Genomic DNA, 17,459 nt, shown 5'->3' on the forward strand with positions numbered 1-17,459 from the left:
CACGACCCGTCGCTTCGCGATACCCTCGAGTCCTCAGCGAAATGATTTGCCAGATTAAAGCATCGCTATCTCGAAATTATCGCTATCTCGAAGTTGACCGCGACTCGAGACACACTGTTTGACGTGTAAACGATCGTTTACTCGCGGTCGAGCTTATGCCGAGGAAGCTTAATCCGCGTCTCGCGCGCATCATCCTGCGTCGTTTTGATAGTCGTCGCTAATGCGAAATTCGCCGCGATATACATATTTACCGAGCCTCTTCGATAGCAGAAACAGATAGATAGATAGATAGAAGAGCGAGTATCACGCCTCGTCGTTATCACGTCCGTATGTGAGAAACGGCACGATATCGTGTGTGATGCCTTATGTACAAATTCGCGTAGAATCTTGAAGTGATAAGACGATCGATGTGCGTGTGCGTGCGTGCGTGTATGTGTGTACGGGCGAATGTTGCATCCGTGTGCTATATGCGAGTATGTGTATTTATATATACGTATTCTACACACACGCGGTAGTCTATGTATGTGCTTGTGTATACGTGTAAAAAAAAAAAAAGAAAAGAAAAATGAAGGAAAGAAGATACGCATCTGAGATAGCCATGTGTAGCTAGTGTGTAATATTATCTGTATATTACCGCGGAGCGATGGGCCGGGAATAATTCGTTCTCACGCGTGCTCCGATCGGCCCGAGCCGATCCATCCATCGCTCGTCATTCATCGTGCTTTGCGCGAAAGGCGTAAACACTTTCGCGCGAAAAGCAAGGGCTTGTAACGGACGAACTCGTAGCGATAGCCAGGGACGTAGAATCTACGTAAGGGAGTAAGATTTTGAGAGCGTTAAATCACTGAAAGTCTCTCGAGATAATTCTCAAAAAAAATATCTCTTTTTTTCTTTGTTACCTTTCTTTCTTATATATTCTTTCAACACCCGTTACTGGGTTAAGAATTCAAAGATTATTCCAAAATTTTTATATAGCGAAGGGAATCTTGTTCTTAAACAACTTCTTTTATGCCAATTTTTTTAATATATTCTTTTTTAAAAAGAAAATATCTTTTAAACATACTATCTGCGATGAATATATTTCAAAGTCTAATTATTGACTCGTCTGTATATATCTTATACTGGTCTGTGTATATTTTCGTTTAGATTTCTCTATAAAGAACAAACCGATATCTATTTCGTTCTTTTTCCTTTTAATATCTTGTTAGAAACTTGGACTATTAATTTCAAGTCTCAAGAAAGTTACCATCCGTCCCTGGCGCTCCGAAGACATCGCATTAGATAGAAGGAGATAGAAGAAGAGAGAGATAGAGAGAGAAAGGCGTCGGCGAAAAGCGATTTCGCGTATCCCGGACGTTCCGTTACGTTCCGATACGAGCATGTCTCACCTCGGGAGCGCGCGCAGGAGGCCAAAAATTCTGTCTATAGTCAACGCTTTGTATACAACGCGCGAATCGTTGTAATAATGATCGATCGATCGGATCGTTATGTAGTTACGTAGTCGAGCGTTAGACGGAAAAAGCGAAGTATATATATATATATATAACGTGTCTATTTATATCTCTGTCTATCCGCCTACCTATCTTGTCACCGCATCTTTCCGAATCGATTCTTTCGAGTCGTCGCCGTCGTCGTTTAATCCTTCACTCGTGTCCCAGTCGCGACACGTGTTTATCTGTTTTCTTTTTTTTTTTTTTTTTTTTTTCGCCGCCCGATTTACCTCGTCTCCTTTCCGTCTTCCGTTCTTCCTTTTCTCGTCTCCCTCTCCTCCCCCTTTATCCTCTCTTCGTTGATAGTGGTTTATCCGCTCCTAGCTTGTCCTCCACCCACTGTCGAGAGGGATCGACTTTTTACGATTACTCTTATCTTATATATATATAAATGCGAAATATACCTCATTTTTGCAAATATGCAGTAATAGAGTCGACGAGCGCCGCTTTAAAGCGCATATCAAATTTGTACGCACCTCTTACTCTCGACTTCTTGCGGTCTGTCCATAATGTTTACGCTGTAATTTGTGTGTTGTGTAATTTAAATATACAATGATATATCTCTCTATAATGATACGTATCATTCCGCATTGTTTTCGCTCGTTCCAAATACTCACGAATAGCGCACTTTTTAGAAAAGTAAAAATTAAAAGAAAAATATGCACTAGATACACACCAAATATAGATTCAAAAAACTAAACTCGATTTTGTGGCGTTCCTGTGGCAACAGTAATAAAATAGTATGAAATATTGCCACAGGAACGCCACAATTTCAGGGGTAGTGGTGCCATCTGTGGTTCTCATCGCACTTTAAGATAAATTTATTCTTCTTCAGAGGGCAGCACTTTACAAGTTATCTTTCCGCCGTATTTTTATGAGGACTCTAATATTTCGATAGCCAGTAACTTTCCTCGCACGATAATGGAATGCTTCGATTACCGATAAAACAGATATATTCACTATATTTTACCGTGCTCGATTTTGTGTGTGTGTGAGAGAGAGAGAGAGAGAGAACTAATTTCTTTGAATAAATATTTTTTTCCAAGTGTTCTCTAAAAATTTTCAGAGGTTGACATACTTTGTGAAGAAGCGGTACTAACGTAAGATATAATCTCCGAGCGGATGAAAAGAATCGAGATAGTTGACGAGAATTAAGTTCTATTCGTCTTACGAAACAAGTTAGATTAGTTTGTGTTCACGAGTCGAACACGTTTTGGAGGCTCATGCGTTTTTAACTTATAAGCATTAATGTTAATCATTTTCTCTTTGAGTAAGCAATTATTGATCATGTGAGCATCTAAAGCGAATTTATTCTATATTTATCAAATGTTGAATGTTTCAGAGATGTCTCTAAGAGACCAGGAAAGGGAGACGCAACAAGGAATCTTCCAATTTTATGACAGATGATGAAAACGTAATGTGAAAAAGTAACATGAAAAGGTATTTCTATTATAAAAAAAATGTGCATTTTGTACATATATAAAATTTGTAAAAGAAGATTAAAAAGAGAGAAAAACATATATATACAGCGAGCTGTATATTACATTTATGTCTGCTGAGTGTCAGAGAAACAAAATGTACAGCTTATCGAGTATTATTTCTGAACCAAAAATTATTTCTATCACAGGTAGTTTACAACTGCTTGAATTTAGATTAATGCCTCTTTGTCTTAATATAACTTTAATCAAATACATTCACTTTTTTGTATATTATAAATATCTGTTTATAAAGATAAAAAATTGACAATATTACAAAATCTAAAAATATTAAGTATGATAAAGCTTTCTACAAAGTTACCGTATTTTAAAAAAGAAATTGGGAGTGAAATACAGACAGATAAAACAACCAAATTAAGATTCTAGCGGAATTTCTTTCTCCATGCGTGTTAACACAATATTACGGTTTGTCTCATTAGGCAAACCTGATTTGTCCCCTGTCTTTAGCATTGATCTCGTGTCTAAACACATAACATCAGTGTTTAGAGAGTGCTGTTTATCATCCAGATTCTTGTCGATACGTATGAGCAAAGATTCCAAACTATTGTAGCTCGCTCTGAAAGATAAATTTAATATCACGCTTAAGAAAATGAATGCTGAATGATCAGTAATGATTAACCATGATATCAGACACAAATACATACTTTGCATGTTCGATAGTCTGAATCAAATCCTTCTTAGTCTGTTTTAATTGCAGAACTTCGTTCTTCAATCCTAATTCAACTTCATCCGTACAAAGTTCCGAGCCAAGCCGATACGCGCGATTTTCTAATCGTGTTTCGACGCATTTTACCACCTTTGTTTTATTCATCAATGTTCTTTCCAACTCGATTATTTCTTTTCCTAACATTTCCATTTCCTTCTGTACCTATTTAGATTAAAAAATTCAGATGAGAGAAAATATCCTCTTTTCAATATTTCTTCTATGTGATTATTACTCATTCTTCTAATTTTTTATTCTGTTTAAATTAAAAATTAATAACCTCATTAGCGTAAAATTATAAAATTAGCTATTATTCTATCCATTTATATTAAAATCTTCCAAAATCGAGGTAAAAAGATACGATTGACCATAGACACCTTGAGCTTCTGCCATTCCATTTCATTCCTGGCTTTTTGTGTTTGATAAATCCTCTTTCTCAAAGTATAATCCGTCGCATCTTGTTGAGCTTTGATATCATTTCGCGCACATTCCTTCATTACGCGCATAGCTTCGCGAAAAGTGTAACCGTCACTCAGTTCCTTGTCGGCTAACATTTTTAAACGTTGACATCGGTCCAACCAAGTTTCGTACGTAATAGAACTATAAATATATGATACTAGATTACTAATTAGCTGCAATAATGATCATATAATAAATAAAAGAGCAATACTTTACTCCGTTTTTTCGGTAATTGACGTTCTCGGCTTGTAGCTTATGTTTGCACAAGTCTCATTCAATTCGAGGTTTTCCTTATCTATTCTAATAGTTTCATTTTTATCCTCTATATCTAAGCTCAGCTTAAATTTCACGTCCTCCAAGTGATTTAACTTTTCCCACGCGGCCTGTGCTCTGCAATACATAAACGAGAATATAAGAAATATTTTTTATCATCATCAGTATGATAATCACCTGTTGGTGAACGTTTCTTTAACATTGGCGATCGCGCAGAGCTCCTTCTTCAGCTCGACATCAGTCTCGTCATACGTGAGCTCGGTTCCTCTACGGCAGTCCCTTATCGAAATACACTCGCTGACAATTCGCAGGGGATGGTCTATGCTTTCAATTTCCTTCTCCGTATCGGCCTTCTCATCGCTTAGCATGCGTGTTTCGATTAATAACTTTTGTAACAAGTCCGCCAGCGTGTCTTTCCATCTCGATAATTCTGTCATTCTGCCAAAATAAAATATTACGTCGGAAAATTATGTTTCTTCTCATAAATATCGATTGAAATCGATTGTGATTTGAACATATTTTTTAGAACTAGAATTAATTGTGTATGCAGAATAAAAAACCGATAAAAATTCGGTTATTTTTTTATAGTGTTTACGCTAATGATGTTAAATAATTTGCATCACACCTGTCCATCAATCGAGTATTATTTATTAAAGTGTCCCATTTCGTTGTCACGTTCCCCTCGGAACGCACACTTTTGCCTGAATTCCGTAGTTGACAGGCCTCGACTCGTCTAATGTCCGCGCTTCGTCGCAGCTCCCATTGCTTGGCGTACCAATCCGGCAGGCCGATATGAGGTAGAGGCTTCTCATAAGTACTCACGAATTTGGCCATGCCGATTCGTTTGGCAAAAGAAAAATGAAAATGAAGCTGATAAAAAGCAAGAGAAGAAGTGTTCCACAAGTACGCTGATAAGAAGCGTTTCGATCGCAGCCGCAACGTTGTCAGGACAACGAAGCAAGACAAAGCAAGCGAAATTGGTGTGTATGTGATTATTCCATGCTATATCTTCTTGATTTTTCGAAACGAACGGCGAACTGGATCTTGGGAGTATTAACATCATGCCTTCATTCAATTTGATATTTAAATCTGAAAATTTTAATATTTTTAATGTCATTAATTGTATCGATTAAAAAATTTAGACTTTGATGACGTTGACAAAAAATTAAATTATATTAATTTTTTTTTAACTTTAAAATTTATCTTTCCGAATTCTTAAAAAAAAAAAAAAAAAAAAAAAAAAAGAAAAAATAAGTCAGATTTTTGTTATCAGTATCCTTCAATTGAATTAAATCGATATCCGGAAGGGGAGCATATTAGGCGCTCTTTTGAATCCATAAATCAATAAAAAAATCCCCATCCTTTAAATTATTTCCAGATTTGACAGATATGCTGTACGTCATCTATGAGTCGAGTGAGGAAGAAGAAAAGAAGATAGTTATTAGATACTTGTGATCGTGTTATCCTAGCTGCGCAAAAATTCGCACGACAAATTTTGGATGGAAGTTTGTGAAATATTATCGATCGCCTAATATATCGATGTCGTATTCAAACTACTCCATTGTTTCCGGTAATATTCATAGTCAATATGGCCGCTTCGTGCAGAGGCTAGTAACGGTAGGAGACGTCGTTAGAGGTACAGTAGAAATTTAGTCTCAGGCATCGGTTGCATTTTTCAGTAATTTCCATTCCGCGTCCTGCAAAAATTGTCAGCAGCTCTCGTTTATTTCATCGATTTATCGAAATGATTGTTCAATCCTTTCGTGAGTATATGTGAGAAAATACGTCGCAAAATAAATGTGCTCGTTTCACCTACACTCGTACACGCGTTTTTACACTCTTGCACTTCTTGCGTTTAAAACGACGTGAGTATATATTCAGGCTTTGGGTGGAAAAAAGAGAAAACAGATAAAGTGCAGAGGGTATAGCTAAAATTACACGGAATTTATCTAAATATAAGGAATGAGAGAAAGTCAATCGATAATCAGATCGAACAACAGCAGTTGCTGACAATTTAGGCTATGTGAGAGAAAAATGTGATAAATAATTACTGTTCAAAATAGAACCGAGAAGTATCGAAATGTTGAAATTAAAACAAGTGCACAGCGTTCGGCACTTTATCGAATATTATTAAATATTTGATATTGTTATTAATATCGTTCAGTTATTGATTAGTATAAATTTAATATATATTTCGCGAAGAAATGCATCTCTTAGGCCCAGTTCCACAACTTACTTTAACCGAAGTTTAACTCGTTAATGGAAAATTCACATTACGTTTGATGTCCGATGTATCCAATCGGGTAAGTTGTGGAATCGGGCCTTGGTGAAATTGGCCCTAAGAAGAAGTTTACTTTGAAGAAAACACGTAAATTTAAATAGATCAAAAGAAACTTATTTTTTATAAAATTAGATACCTAACTTTTCATATAACAGATCAATTCTGAATTTTTATAAAAAATTCGAGCCTTTTGAATTAAACTTCTGTACAAATGTATACAAGATATAAATGCAACACTGCTAAAAAAAAATGTTAAATAATTAATAATATCGGCAAGTAATATCAACATTGTATTTTCATAGAGTATCGACCCCATAATTAAACCGGATTAATCGGCGAAATTGCACTGGATCGACATTGAAAAGATCGCCATTGCCAGAATTTATTATTACATATGGTATAGTGCATGTTCACGCATGCGCGTGAAAGAGAGGATAACTCTCCTACCCGCGCAAGGTTTGTCCCTCCGCGTCTCTGACAACGCTATATTCTCCCATACTCTCCACCAATACACTGGAGTGTACGTGTCTGGCGTGTACCGAAAGCGCGTCTCGCGGCGAGTTATAAAAGCAAGAGTGTGCACAAGAGCGTAATCTCGTCTGAGCGTAAACTCTGTTGAAACGGTTAAGAACGCGGCGGGAAGAGAAAAAAAAAAACATCGTCGGAGACTGCGAGGAAGAAAGACAGAGAAAGAGTGAGAGAGAGAGAGAGAAAGGAGGGAAAGACGCGGAGAAAGAACCGCGTCCCGGGGCTTACCGTGTTCTCATAGTGTTCGCGAATCGTTAAGGAGGAGGCCTTCACGCGGAAGGATCGCCGCATCAAAAATACTACGGAGATATCATGCGTCGGCTTAGCATGAAAAACAAGCGTAGAAAGTCCGAGACTACGAGCAACAGCGAGTCGGAGGAAAATGGCGGCACGCGCGCAGCCACCGAGAACGCTGGTAATGGCGAGACGCAGGCCGGCAGGAACAACAACTTGTCCGCCATGAATAGAGGCGCCTCGAAGAGACGCTCGCTACGCGGCGCACAGATGCAAAAGTCGACGGCGCACGCGGACGACAGCGTCGCGACGGACGGTTCCGAGGCGGAGAAGGAGCGGGAAAACGGCGAGAAGTCCGCTGCCGGTCAAAAGTCCTCGCCTAACAAACGCAGACGGACAGAGAATCAAAAAGCGTCCACGTCGGCCCGCGAGGTGGACAAGTCCGGCGCCGACATCGAATACGAGGTGAGCTCTCCTGCATGTCGAGCTTTCGCGCCCACCGATCGACGCCGGTTACGTTAAGGTGGGTACACACTTAGCGAACGAACAGCGAATGCGAAACTTCTTGAACGTTTTTCTCGCACGAATTGTCTTTGATGTACCACTTCATGAGGGAACCGAGCCGAATGCGAATCGAACGTTCTGTTCGCATTCGCTTTGGCGTATATATCTGCCGAATGATAACAATGAACGTTTGCATTCGCTGTTTGTTCGGTGTTCGTTCGCCAAGTGTATACCCACCTTTACACATTAGCGACGAATGAACAACGACCGGCTTTACAATAAACAAGATCGTTAAATAATTCAATTTATTCGTTATGTATTTTGTTATGTAACCGGTATCTAGGTGTTGTTTAACGTTTACGAAGTCTACTTGAAAATTATTGAGGTCTATACACACCATATACATATAATATCGCGTCAAAATGTAACGTTAAACATTTTTACGAGTCTTAAATAGTGCAATGTACACTCAACCGGTCGTCGCTGATATTTAAGGTCCATATAAGAACATTTTAACGTTACATTGACGTAACCGGTGACACGTTGCAGTGCGCGTAAAGTGTGCAACACGCTTTATCGAGTGACTCCAATCTCGGCGAGTACCCGCGTATTTTGTCTATTGACTTGAAAATATCTAGTCGTTATTAGCTATTGATTTAGGGCCAATTTCACCAAGCTCGGTTAGATTAACCGACGGTTAAAATTAGCAGGGTTTCAACTGAAATGATAAGAATGCTTGGTTTTCCTTCACCTCTAGCCCTTAGGGGAGATGTGGAGGGATAATACCTGATATAAGATGAATTGGCAAACACTGATTTCGGTTAGGCTTTATAACATATGATTAATACGTTGCATTTACATATATGGATTATAAGTCTATGGTTATGCTCTTTCTCCCACTCTTTTTTTTCTACGCAGTAAACATCATGGCGCGAAAAAAACGCACGCTATACGTGCCGTTAAGCGGTGTCTACAATAGGTGTAGTAAGCCTTAAGCCGTAAGGAATTGATCAATCACAGTTGAATGTGAGAAGAATAATCGAATATGATTGGTTAATTTCTTACGGCTTATGGTTTAAATTCTTATTTGTTGAATACAGTGCTATTTAATGGTCGCGTTCAGCAGAGAAAACCGCTTAGTAGCAATCGAATGTGATTGGTTCTTACTTTTAGAACCAACGAATCAACGTCGAGTGTTGACAAGACTATAACTAAGCGCTTTCTCTGCTGAACGCGGCCATTGTAGACACTGCTTTAGCGCTGTGACACACAAAAAAACTTAAGCAATAAAACTTAAGACTTATGAATTTCATCCATACGGAATTTTCAGCATTGCTTACGTTTTAATCTGATTGCTTTACTGTTCGATTGTGATTGGTCAATTCGCTTACGTCTTAAGTTTTACTGCTTAAGTTTTTTTGTGTGCCACGACCCTTAGTAACAGCCGCGCTTTGTAATTATATAGGGTGTCCTAAAATTCGTAGATCATAATATGGCAAAAAAGTTATCGGAAAAAACAAGGTAATAACTCTGCCCGACTCTTCATTTCCAAAAAGTAATTTTTCGAATGTAAATAAACTATAAAACTTGATCCCTTTCTTCTATTACTTCACATTTACCATTTAATCATATATGCATGAAATAAAACTGTCTACATATTAAGATTGTATTATATTGTGCTTTCTATACATACAGGGCGCTTAAAATATTAATCAAGATAGTCCAAGCATGAATCGTTATTATCTCTCTCAATATAGATTGATAGGAAATTTTTGTTTACATCTGTAATTATATATTTACTTAACTATTGGTGTGTCGATATTATGTTTCACCGCCGCTGAAAGCCGAAAGAAGCAGGAGATTAGATAGCGTTTTGTTTTAGACGCACATATACACTCTGTCTTTTACTCGTTTTCTCACTCTATGGACAATCATGAGTTACAATTTATTAAAATATAATTAATCATGAATAGAGGAATTCTGTTCGAAATGTATTATGATGTACTCAAGCGAGTTATTACTGTTAATTTGCATTTAATTTGTTATATTGTTTTCTCATTTGTTGGCATTATATACATCAATTATATGATAATGTACATAAAATTTTATTACTTAATATATAGAATGAAAGATTATGAATAAAAATAAGATTATATGAACATGATTATATATGCAACACTTTTATTCACATATTAAAATAAAACTAGAAAGTAAAGAAAAAATTAAAAATAAAAAGATTTTGATTATATTTCAAAAAAATACTTGAAATAAATAGTTGCAGACTTTATCATTTATTTTTCTGTAAATTTTCCTGTTATATTTGGATTTGAGAATTTTGGGAAAGACACTCTTTATATTCAAAATGGTTTACTATAAATAATTAATAATCAACAATGTTTTGCAAATAACTGCAGACGCTGTAAATATATGCTTCTTTTATCTTTATTTAAAAAATCTGGAAAATCTGAAGCTAATACAAATATTTTTTCTTTCAGGTAGAAAAACTTCTCGAAGTTCGTGCTAGTAAAGGAAACCGACAGTTTTTGGTACGATGGAAGGGTTATGGAGAATCTGCTGATACTTGGGAAAACGAGAAGGATCTGAATTGCCCTCAATTAATAGAAAAGTTTTTAGCTAAGGAAGAGGAACAGGAGACAAAATCGCCAAAAACTGGATCGACGAAAACAGACAAATCGAAAAAGTCGAAAGGTTCTCCGAAAAAACAAAATGAAAATGGTATATCGCTCTTGTCGTTAATCGTTTCATCTTAAAATATTCATTGTAAAAATAATTCTATTTATATGTATATATAAATCATTTTCTAGACGAACAAAACAATAAAGATGATAAAGAAACTTTGAAGGAATTTGAGGTAGAAAAAATAATCGAGGTACGTTTTAAAAAGAATGGCATGAAAGAATTTTTAATCAGATGGAAAGGATTCAATCCGGCTGACGATACATGGGAGCCCGAGAAGAATCTGAATTGTTCGGAACTTATCGCTAAATTTATGCAGAAGGTGGAAAAAGCGAAGACTCAGGAAATGCGCGAACTCAGGGCAAATCGGGTGCATACCAAACGATACACATTGTCGACATGCGACCACGGGAGGAGATTGTCAAAACGTAATAAAGATAAGCAAAGGTACTTATATTCTGTGCTCATTATATATAAGAAACTACTTTAAATCAATTGTCATGGCTACAATAAATTAGTTTCTTTAATTGCATTGTATTAGAAATAAAGATCTATATTTTTTTTTTGCAGGACAACTTATCACGAATGCGATGAATAAAAAACGTCGTGGTCCCAGTATCTGTATTTTATTCAAAGAATTTACTTTATTACTCATATAGTCTGTAGTTTTACAAGAGAGAGAATTAAGAGCGTTTTGTGAGAGAAAGGAACCAAAAGAAATATATCAAAACATGAATAATTTGCTATATATGATACTAGAGATTATCACAGTACGTGATATATACACATCCTCTCTTTGAAGAGGTGAAGAGTCGTATGAATAAGACAGATGTGTCTGTAGATCAGTCCGTATATACGACATGCTATTTACACTTTTTTTTTTCTTCTTCAGAAACGCTTATTATTATGTATGAACTGCATATAGATAATTGAACAACAAAAGCAGCAATCTCTCATTTTAATATTGTAACATTTTTGCAAAATGGGCAGAGAAATTTCATACAAAAGATATTGTATTTAAATAACATTTTATGTACAATATTGTGTCTTTTCAAAGATTGCAACTATAACTTTCTTGGGAGGAAATCTTAATTATTATTTCAAAAAATTAAATCTTTTTGAATAAGTATGTATTACAATAAGCATAAGATGTTAGAAAAGAAGCACGAGGCAATATTACATTGCGAATAATTTCATTATAAAATACAGTCGGCAATCTTGATGAGTTTATCATATTATATGCGAATAGACGTAAATATTTGTAGATCTGAGATAAAATGAATTATGTTTTGCCGATAAAGTCTTTCCCCCCATTGAATATTTGTTTAAAATTTTAATGACATGTAATTGTAATGCGATATTCTCCATGATATATTTTTCAAAGATTTTTGAAACTATTGAGGGATAGGGGGGGGGGGATTGATAGCTATAAGGAAATTAAAGAAAATGCTAGTGTTTAAGAAGATAGTTTAATTATTCATTTTATACACGTTCGCTCCTCTTTACTTCCTTTACTTGTAAACCTAAAAATATTTTGATTATATTATAACGACTGTAACTAAGCTTGAGAAAATAGCTTAAATTATTCACAAAAATTAAATGGTTTTGTAATAAATATATATAATGTTAAAAGAATGACAAAAGAAACATTGGAAGTACTATTATATCGTGAACACAATTTCAACTATAAAATATAATCGGCAATCTTTCTTTTATCGAGTTTGTTATACCTGGTGGTAACGATTGCTTCAGCTTCTCAGCCTTCTCCTTATCGGTAATGACAAGAGTGTATAAAAATCTGGAGCAGCGAACTTTAAACTTGACATTATCAGCATTTTTCTTAATTTTCACAGCTGAAAAAGAGAAACAGCAAATCAATTACACCATGCAAGAATGAAAAATATATATATATATATATATATATATATATATGAATTAATAAAGATATATTTACACTTTGCATCTTTCCTCCTGGCTTTCAGAAGAAAGTCCTTAATCTCTTTGATTTCTCGTGGCTAAAGATAAAAAGAAAAATTATTCACACAATTTTTTCATTCAGTCATTTGACTAAAGCCCATATCTATAGACTACACATTAAATATTAAAATTTAATCAATCAAGACAAGAAATGTTAGTTCCTTTGGTTCAGATTAATAAAAAATTTTGATCTTTAATCTTCAACGCATAGTCTAATAACGATCAAATAACTTGTTTTGAGGTTATCTTATCCCAGATATTAATATTTCAATCAACTATACATTAAGTATAAATTTTTATACGTGTCCAAAAAGAAAACCGCAAAACATAGTCAAGTGAAACGGCAAATACTTATTTATTTACCATATTTAGTAGTAGTTTGTAATTCTGTTAGTGTAATTCGGCAGACAAGTCTGAAACATAGAATGGAAACACTGTGAGAAACATGTGGTAAAACGCAAAACGATTCAGATGTATAAAATAGCGTAAACTTTCGAGCGAGCGCGAAATAACGTTTTAGCGAAACGATAAACGATGAGGAGCGAACGAAACAGATACGAAATACACTTTATAAGAACCACGTTATGCTCACCCTAAGACACGTTCGGCGGAAAGAAAAAGAGACGACGCTAACAATAGCGATCAGTTGGTGTCTCTGGCTGTCTCTAGCAGGTCAGTCAAATCAGCAACTGAATTCAAGCTAGAATGAACGGCAGAATTTAAATAAAAATGCAGAGAATCAATTTTGACAATAATTATGAGTAGAAATATTAAAACAGTTCGAAATTTTTTTGAAATTGAAATTATATAATTTTGACAGCAGCTGTCCAATCGGCAAGATAGGATTCACGCTGGTGACGCGAATACAGATAAAAATATATTCCAACTTAGATTCCTTATCGTAAATTCTCGCATTGTTGCTATATATTTTATAAAATTATTTTGTCTGATCCTGACAAGAGAGAGAGAGAGTTTATATTTATATTCAATTATATTTAACTCAACTGTGTGCGATCGTGGAAACATTTTGTACACATACACACAGTCATTTTTATTATTTTACAATAGTACACACAGGCATTTTATTACGTATATATATACATGTATCGAGTATCAGACGCAATCAGATGCAATTTTGTGATTTTTCCCAATCAAAACAGCTGTTTTGTGGCCAATTCCTGCATCACCAATAATTTTTCTGCCGCAATAATCATGCTGTGACAATATAGTATAAATATATCTCATTAAATAATTCTATCATTAAAAGATGCACCATTCTGGGTTGGGAGGGAAGAGATAAAGAAATGTCAAACGGACGTAAAAATACGTCACGTCGAGACGCGTCGGAATCGAATCTCACTTCCCGGAAGTGAATCAATTCGATTATTCTTCGATTGTATACGCGTGTGACATCTATATATAGCTATTTTAATCGTGTACGAGGAAAAGATTGCCGGTTCCAATATCTAATATATATTGTCTGATCCTGACAAGAGAGAGAGAGAGAGAGAGAGAGAGAGAGAGTTTATATTTATATTCAATTATTTAACTCAACTGTGTGCGATCGTGGACACATTTTGTACACATACATACAGTCATTTTTATTATTTTACAATAGTACACACAGGCATTTTATTACGTATATATATACATGTATCGAGTATCAGACGCAATCAGATGCAATTTTGTGATTTTTCCCAATCAAAACAGCTGTTTTGTGGCCAATTCCTGCATCACCAATAATTTTTCTGCCGCAATAATCATGCTGTGACAATATAGTATAAATATATCTCATTAAATAATTCTATCATTAAAAGATGCACCATTCTGGGTTGGGAGGGAAGAGATAAAGAAATGTCAAACGGACGTAAAAATACGTCACGTCGAGACGCGTCGGAATCGAATCTCACTTCCCGGAAGTGAATCAATTCGATTATTCTTCGATTGTATACGCGTGTGACATCTATATATAGCTATTTTAATCGTGTACGAGGAAAAGATTGCCGGTTCCAATATCTAATATATATACTATCGATATAGCATGCAATCACTCGCTCGTGGTTTTCTTGCGCTATTATTCACGCCTATCAACTTTAATTAGCGCCGTTAGGAAGTAAGAGTCAATGTGAGGTCGCGGATATTTCCTTTATCCTATACACAAGTTTCGCATCGGATGCGATATATCAAGAGAGGCGTGCATGTAACGCGACATATAAAACAGCTCGACGTAGCGGGTAGCGGATCTTGACGCAGATCGCGTGAGCGATTTTGGATGAGAGAGGCGTGCGCGCGCGCGTCCGCATCGACGTTGTCAAGGAAAATCCGATTAGAGATCGCTGTTCGTTTGAGACGGTAATAAACGGTAAAACGTACAGCATGGAGAGCGAACAGCAACAACAACAACACGGTAAAGAGCCGAAGCCGAAAGACAGGTTAGTCGGTCTGTTGGATCAGATCGAACTGCACGTAGAACAATTGCGGAAGGATGCCGCGAGACTCGAAGAGGAGAAGGATACTTTATTGACGACCTTGGACACGCTTAGGAACAACGATATACTAATTAGTCTCGAGGAGCGTAAGTGTTTGCTATAATTTATGTCAACTATATGTCAATTGTATTCTCGATGGAAGACTAGACTGTGGAGACGACATTCTAGAATGTGATAGAAAAACGGAGATATATTTTTTATCTACGTAGTCGCAAAGTATCAGTATGATTGAGACATTTTTTGTTTCTGTGTATAATATGTGTCAGTTAATTTCTATGTAAAAATATGTCACATTGTCGAAATTCGTTGGAATCAAATCGTTTCTTGGATTCAAATAAATTAGAATTCTATTTCTATACAAATATAATTTAAATACAATGATAACAATATAATAATAATATTGTATTAAAATGTTAATATAACAATTTTATTTTGTAAAGACATTTTAGTACATGTATGTTTAATAATTATAATATTGATTGTAAACTTATTATATATGATATCATTTTTGATTTTGAAAAGAATACATTTGAAGAAATATTAAAATAATGATATTTTTTTTCATATAGCTGATAGGGATGATGTTTTGAGGTATGCAGAAAGGTTATCTATGCGCTGTTCGACTGTAGATGTATTAGTTACAGTTCAGCGCGATCATGTACAGCAGGAGGCATTACATCAGGTATGTGAGGTATTCGACGATCATATTGTATGAAAGTACAAATTTTCAATGAGTGATTAAATGTCGTTTTATTTGGTTCAGGTTAACGGCTTGATCGATAGCTTGATTATAAACTTGCGCCACGATCCAAGTAGCACTCGACAAAGATGTGCAGAATTTATGAACGCATGTTCTTCCCATGGTATGGGTCATTCGGATAAAATCTTTGAGACTGCCATTCTCGGATGCACCTTGGATGATCAGAAACGAATCAAGAAGAGGTTGCAGGGATTACTCGACTATATTGATAAGATGCATATCTTGGAAATGACACAGTGAAAACAGCAAGGGATTATTTGGCAGATAAGTCTGCCTCATTCTTCATACAGATTTGGAATATCGGAGTTTTCCAAAGTTTTGGCGTTATCGCGATCGTAGCGATTTTAGGGAACACTTGGGAGAAATTGCGTGTTATTCTTTGCACTAAATTTTCCATTTTCTTTCGCGGGTAAGTTAGACCGCATACAATATTTGGCTATGTAGAATACATAGCAATCAACTGGATTTAGCATTATAGTGACATGATAGTGATTTCTGATAATTTCTTACACAATTTCCGAACTTACTCTTTAAGATATAGCATTTCAACATTCTTTAGAAAAAAAAGAATATCTTTGCTCGCGGAAGAAAACTTCGATCAATAGTTTTCAGACCTAATATATGTACGTTTTGAAATAAAGAGAAGTTTCTAAAAAAAAATGTGTATACAAATGCAGAATCTTAAATGTTATATGAATGTTGAAAGTTAAATAGGTGGATCTCTCTTTACGTTCTTATTTGATATAATTGTACATTTGCTATGTAAAACATCAATTATTATAAGAAATATCAGTTTCTAGAATTGTAAGGATGATTAACTCATTTTATTGTCTTCTTTTTTTTTCGCTAGATATTCAATAACTAATATTTATTTGAAAATTTTTAAATATCTTGTTCGTTTTTTCTTATCCTATGGATATTTAGAGACTTCTTAAGATTTCACGCGCGCTTTTATCAAAGATTTTGATGTGTCATGTTTTATTTTTAGCAAAATGTACAAAGATTTCATTTTGTATAATAATATAAACATAAGAGTATATAACATATACAATAGATATATTAAGTAACTTACTATAACAGTTGCCTTAAGAGATTATGGTTTATATTAACTTATTATTTAAACCATAGTACGTTTTGGAAATGTTTTCTTGTATTTCATTCAATTTTAATTTCAAATTTTTATAGAGCTGATTATTATTGATTATTATTGACGATAATAAAATACTTTTCACTAAATTTAGACACATTGAATGATAAATTTTTCAAATATTTGTGTCTGGTCAGCTTCCAAAACAATGCAAAATGAAGTATGTCGATAGTAAATTAAAATAAAATATTTTTTATTTTTCACTTCATTTAGACTCTAAATGATAAATTTTTCAAATATTAATGACATTTGTAAAGCGATAAAAAACGAAAAACTATAAAGATAATAAAATATTTTTTATTAAATTAGGACATTGAATGATAAATTTTTCAGATATTTTATTATTGTCAGACTTGGATAATTAATATCGTCGCGCTAATCTGTATATAAAAATCTCACTATTATTATATTATATTATTAT

General features: G+C 34.9%; 4 protein-coding genes and 1 long non-coding RNA gene across 5 annotated transcripts; 2 read left to right on the forward strand and 3 right to left on the reverse strand.

Annotated features, from left to right (window-relative positions):
• Window positions 1-1,683: 1,683 nt before the first annotated feature.
• LOC115235886 lies at window positions 1,684-2,323 on the reverse strand. The gene is made up of 2 exons (XR_003884104.1): window positions 1,967-2,323; window positions 1,684-1,829 (listed from the first exon to the last, which is right to left on the reverse strand). It is a non-coding gene; the product is annotated as an uncharacterized LOC115235886 (long non-coding RNA).
• A 601-nt stretch (window positions 2,324-2,924) lies between these two features.
• LOC115235881 (tektin-B1-like) lies at window positions 2,925-6,066 on the reverse strand. Its single transcript, XM_029807970.1, has 7 exons — window positions 5,871-6,066; window positions 5,047-5,510; window positions 4,599-4,859; window positions 4,365-4,538; window positions 4,067-4,289; window positions 3,631-3,854; window positions 2,925-3,542 (listed from the first exon to the last, which is right to left on the reverse strand). The coding sequence occupies exons 2-7, from the start codon at window positions 5,253-5,255 to the stop codon at window positions 3,341-3,343; spliced, it is 1,293 nt and encodes a 430-aa protein (XP_029663830.1). The 5' UTR covers window positions 5,256-5,510; window positions 5,871-6,066; the 3' UTR covers window positions 2,925-3,340.
• Window positions 5,924-11,602, forward strand: LOC115235883 (chromobox protein homolog 3-like). The gene is made up of 5 exons (XM_029807972.1): window positions 5,924-6,057; window positions 7,005-7,929; window positions 10,464-10,704; window positions 10,794-11,112; window positions 11,236-11,602. Exons 2-5 carry the CDS (start codon window positions 7,543-7,545, stop codon window positions 11,261-11,263), a joined length of 975 nt encoding a protein of 324 aa, XP_029663832.1. The 5' UTR covers window positions 5,924-6,057; window positions 7,005-7,542; the 3' UTR covers window positions 11,264-11,602.
• Window positions 11,603-12,115: 513 nt separating this feature from the next.
• LOC115235884 (60S ribosomal protein L38) lies at window positions 12,116-13,321 on the reverse strand. Its single transcript, XM_029807974.1, has 5 exons — window positions 13,235-13,321; window positions 13,006-13,055; window positions 12,620-12,680; window positions 12,396-12,518; window positions 12,116-12,188 (listed from the first exon to the last, which is right to left on the reverse strand). The coding sequence occupies exons 2-5, from the start codon at window positions 13,006-13,008 to the stop codon at window positions 12,148-12,150; spliced, it is 228 nt and encodes a 75-aa protein (XP_029663834.1). The 5' UTR covers window positions 13,009-13,055; window positions 13,235-13,321; the 3' UTR covers window positions 12,116-12,147.
• A 1,320-nt stretch (window positions 13,322-14,641) lies between these two features.
• Window positions 14,642-16,551, forward strand: LOC115235887 (BAG family molecular chaperone regulator 2). The gene is made up of 3 exons (XM_029807975.1): window positions 14,642-15,217; window positions 15,701-15,813; window positions 15,895-16,551. Exons 1-3 carry the CDS (start codon window positions 15,019-15,021, stop codon window positions 16,129-16,131), a joined length of 549 nt encoding a protein of 182 aa, XP_029663835.1. The 5' UTR covers window positions 14,642-15,018; the 3' UTR covers window positions 16,132-16,551.
• The last annotated feature ends 908 nt before the right edge of the window (window positions 16,552-17,459 follow it).

This window comes from Formica exsecta, unplaced genomic scaffold (assembly GCF_003651465.1).
Source record: "Formica exsecta isolate Colony F162 unplaced genomic scaffold, ASM365146v1 scaffold237, whole genome shotgun sequence".
Lineage (NCBI taxonomy): Eukaryota > Metazoa > Arthropoda > Insecta > Hymenoptera > Formicidae > Formica > Formica exsecta.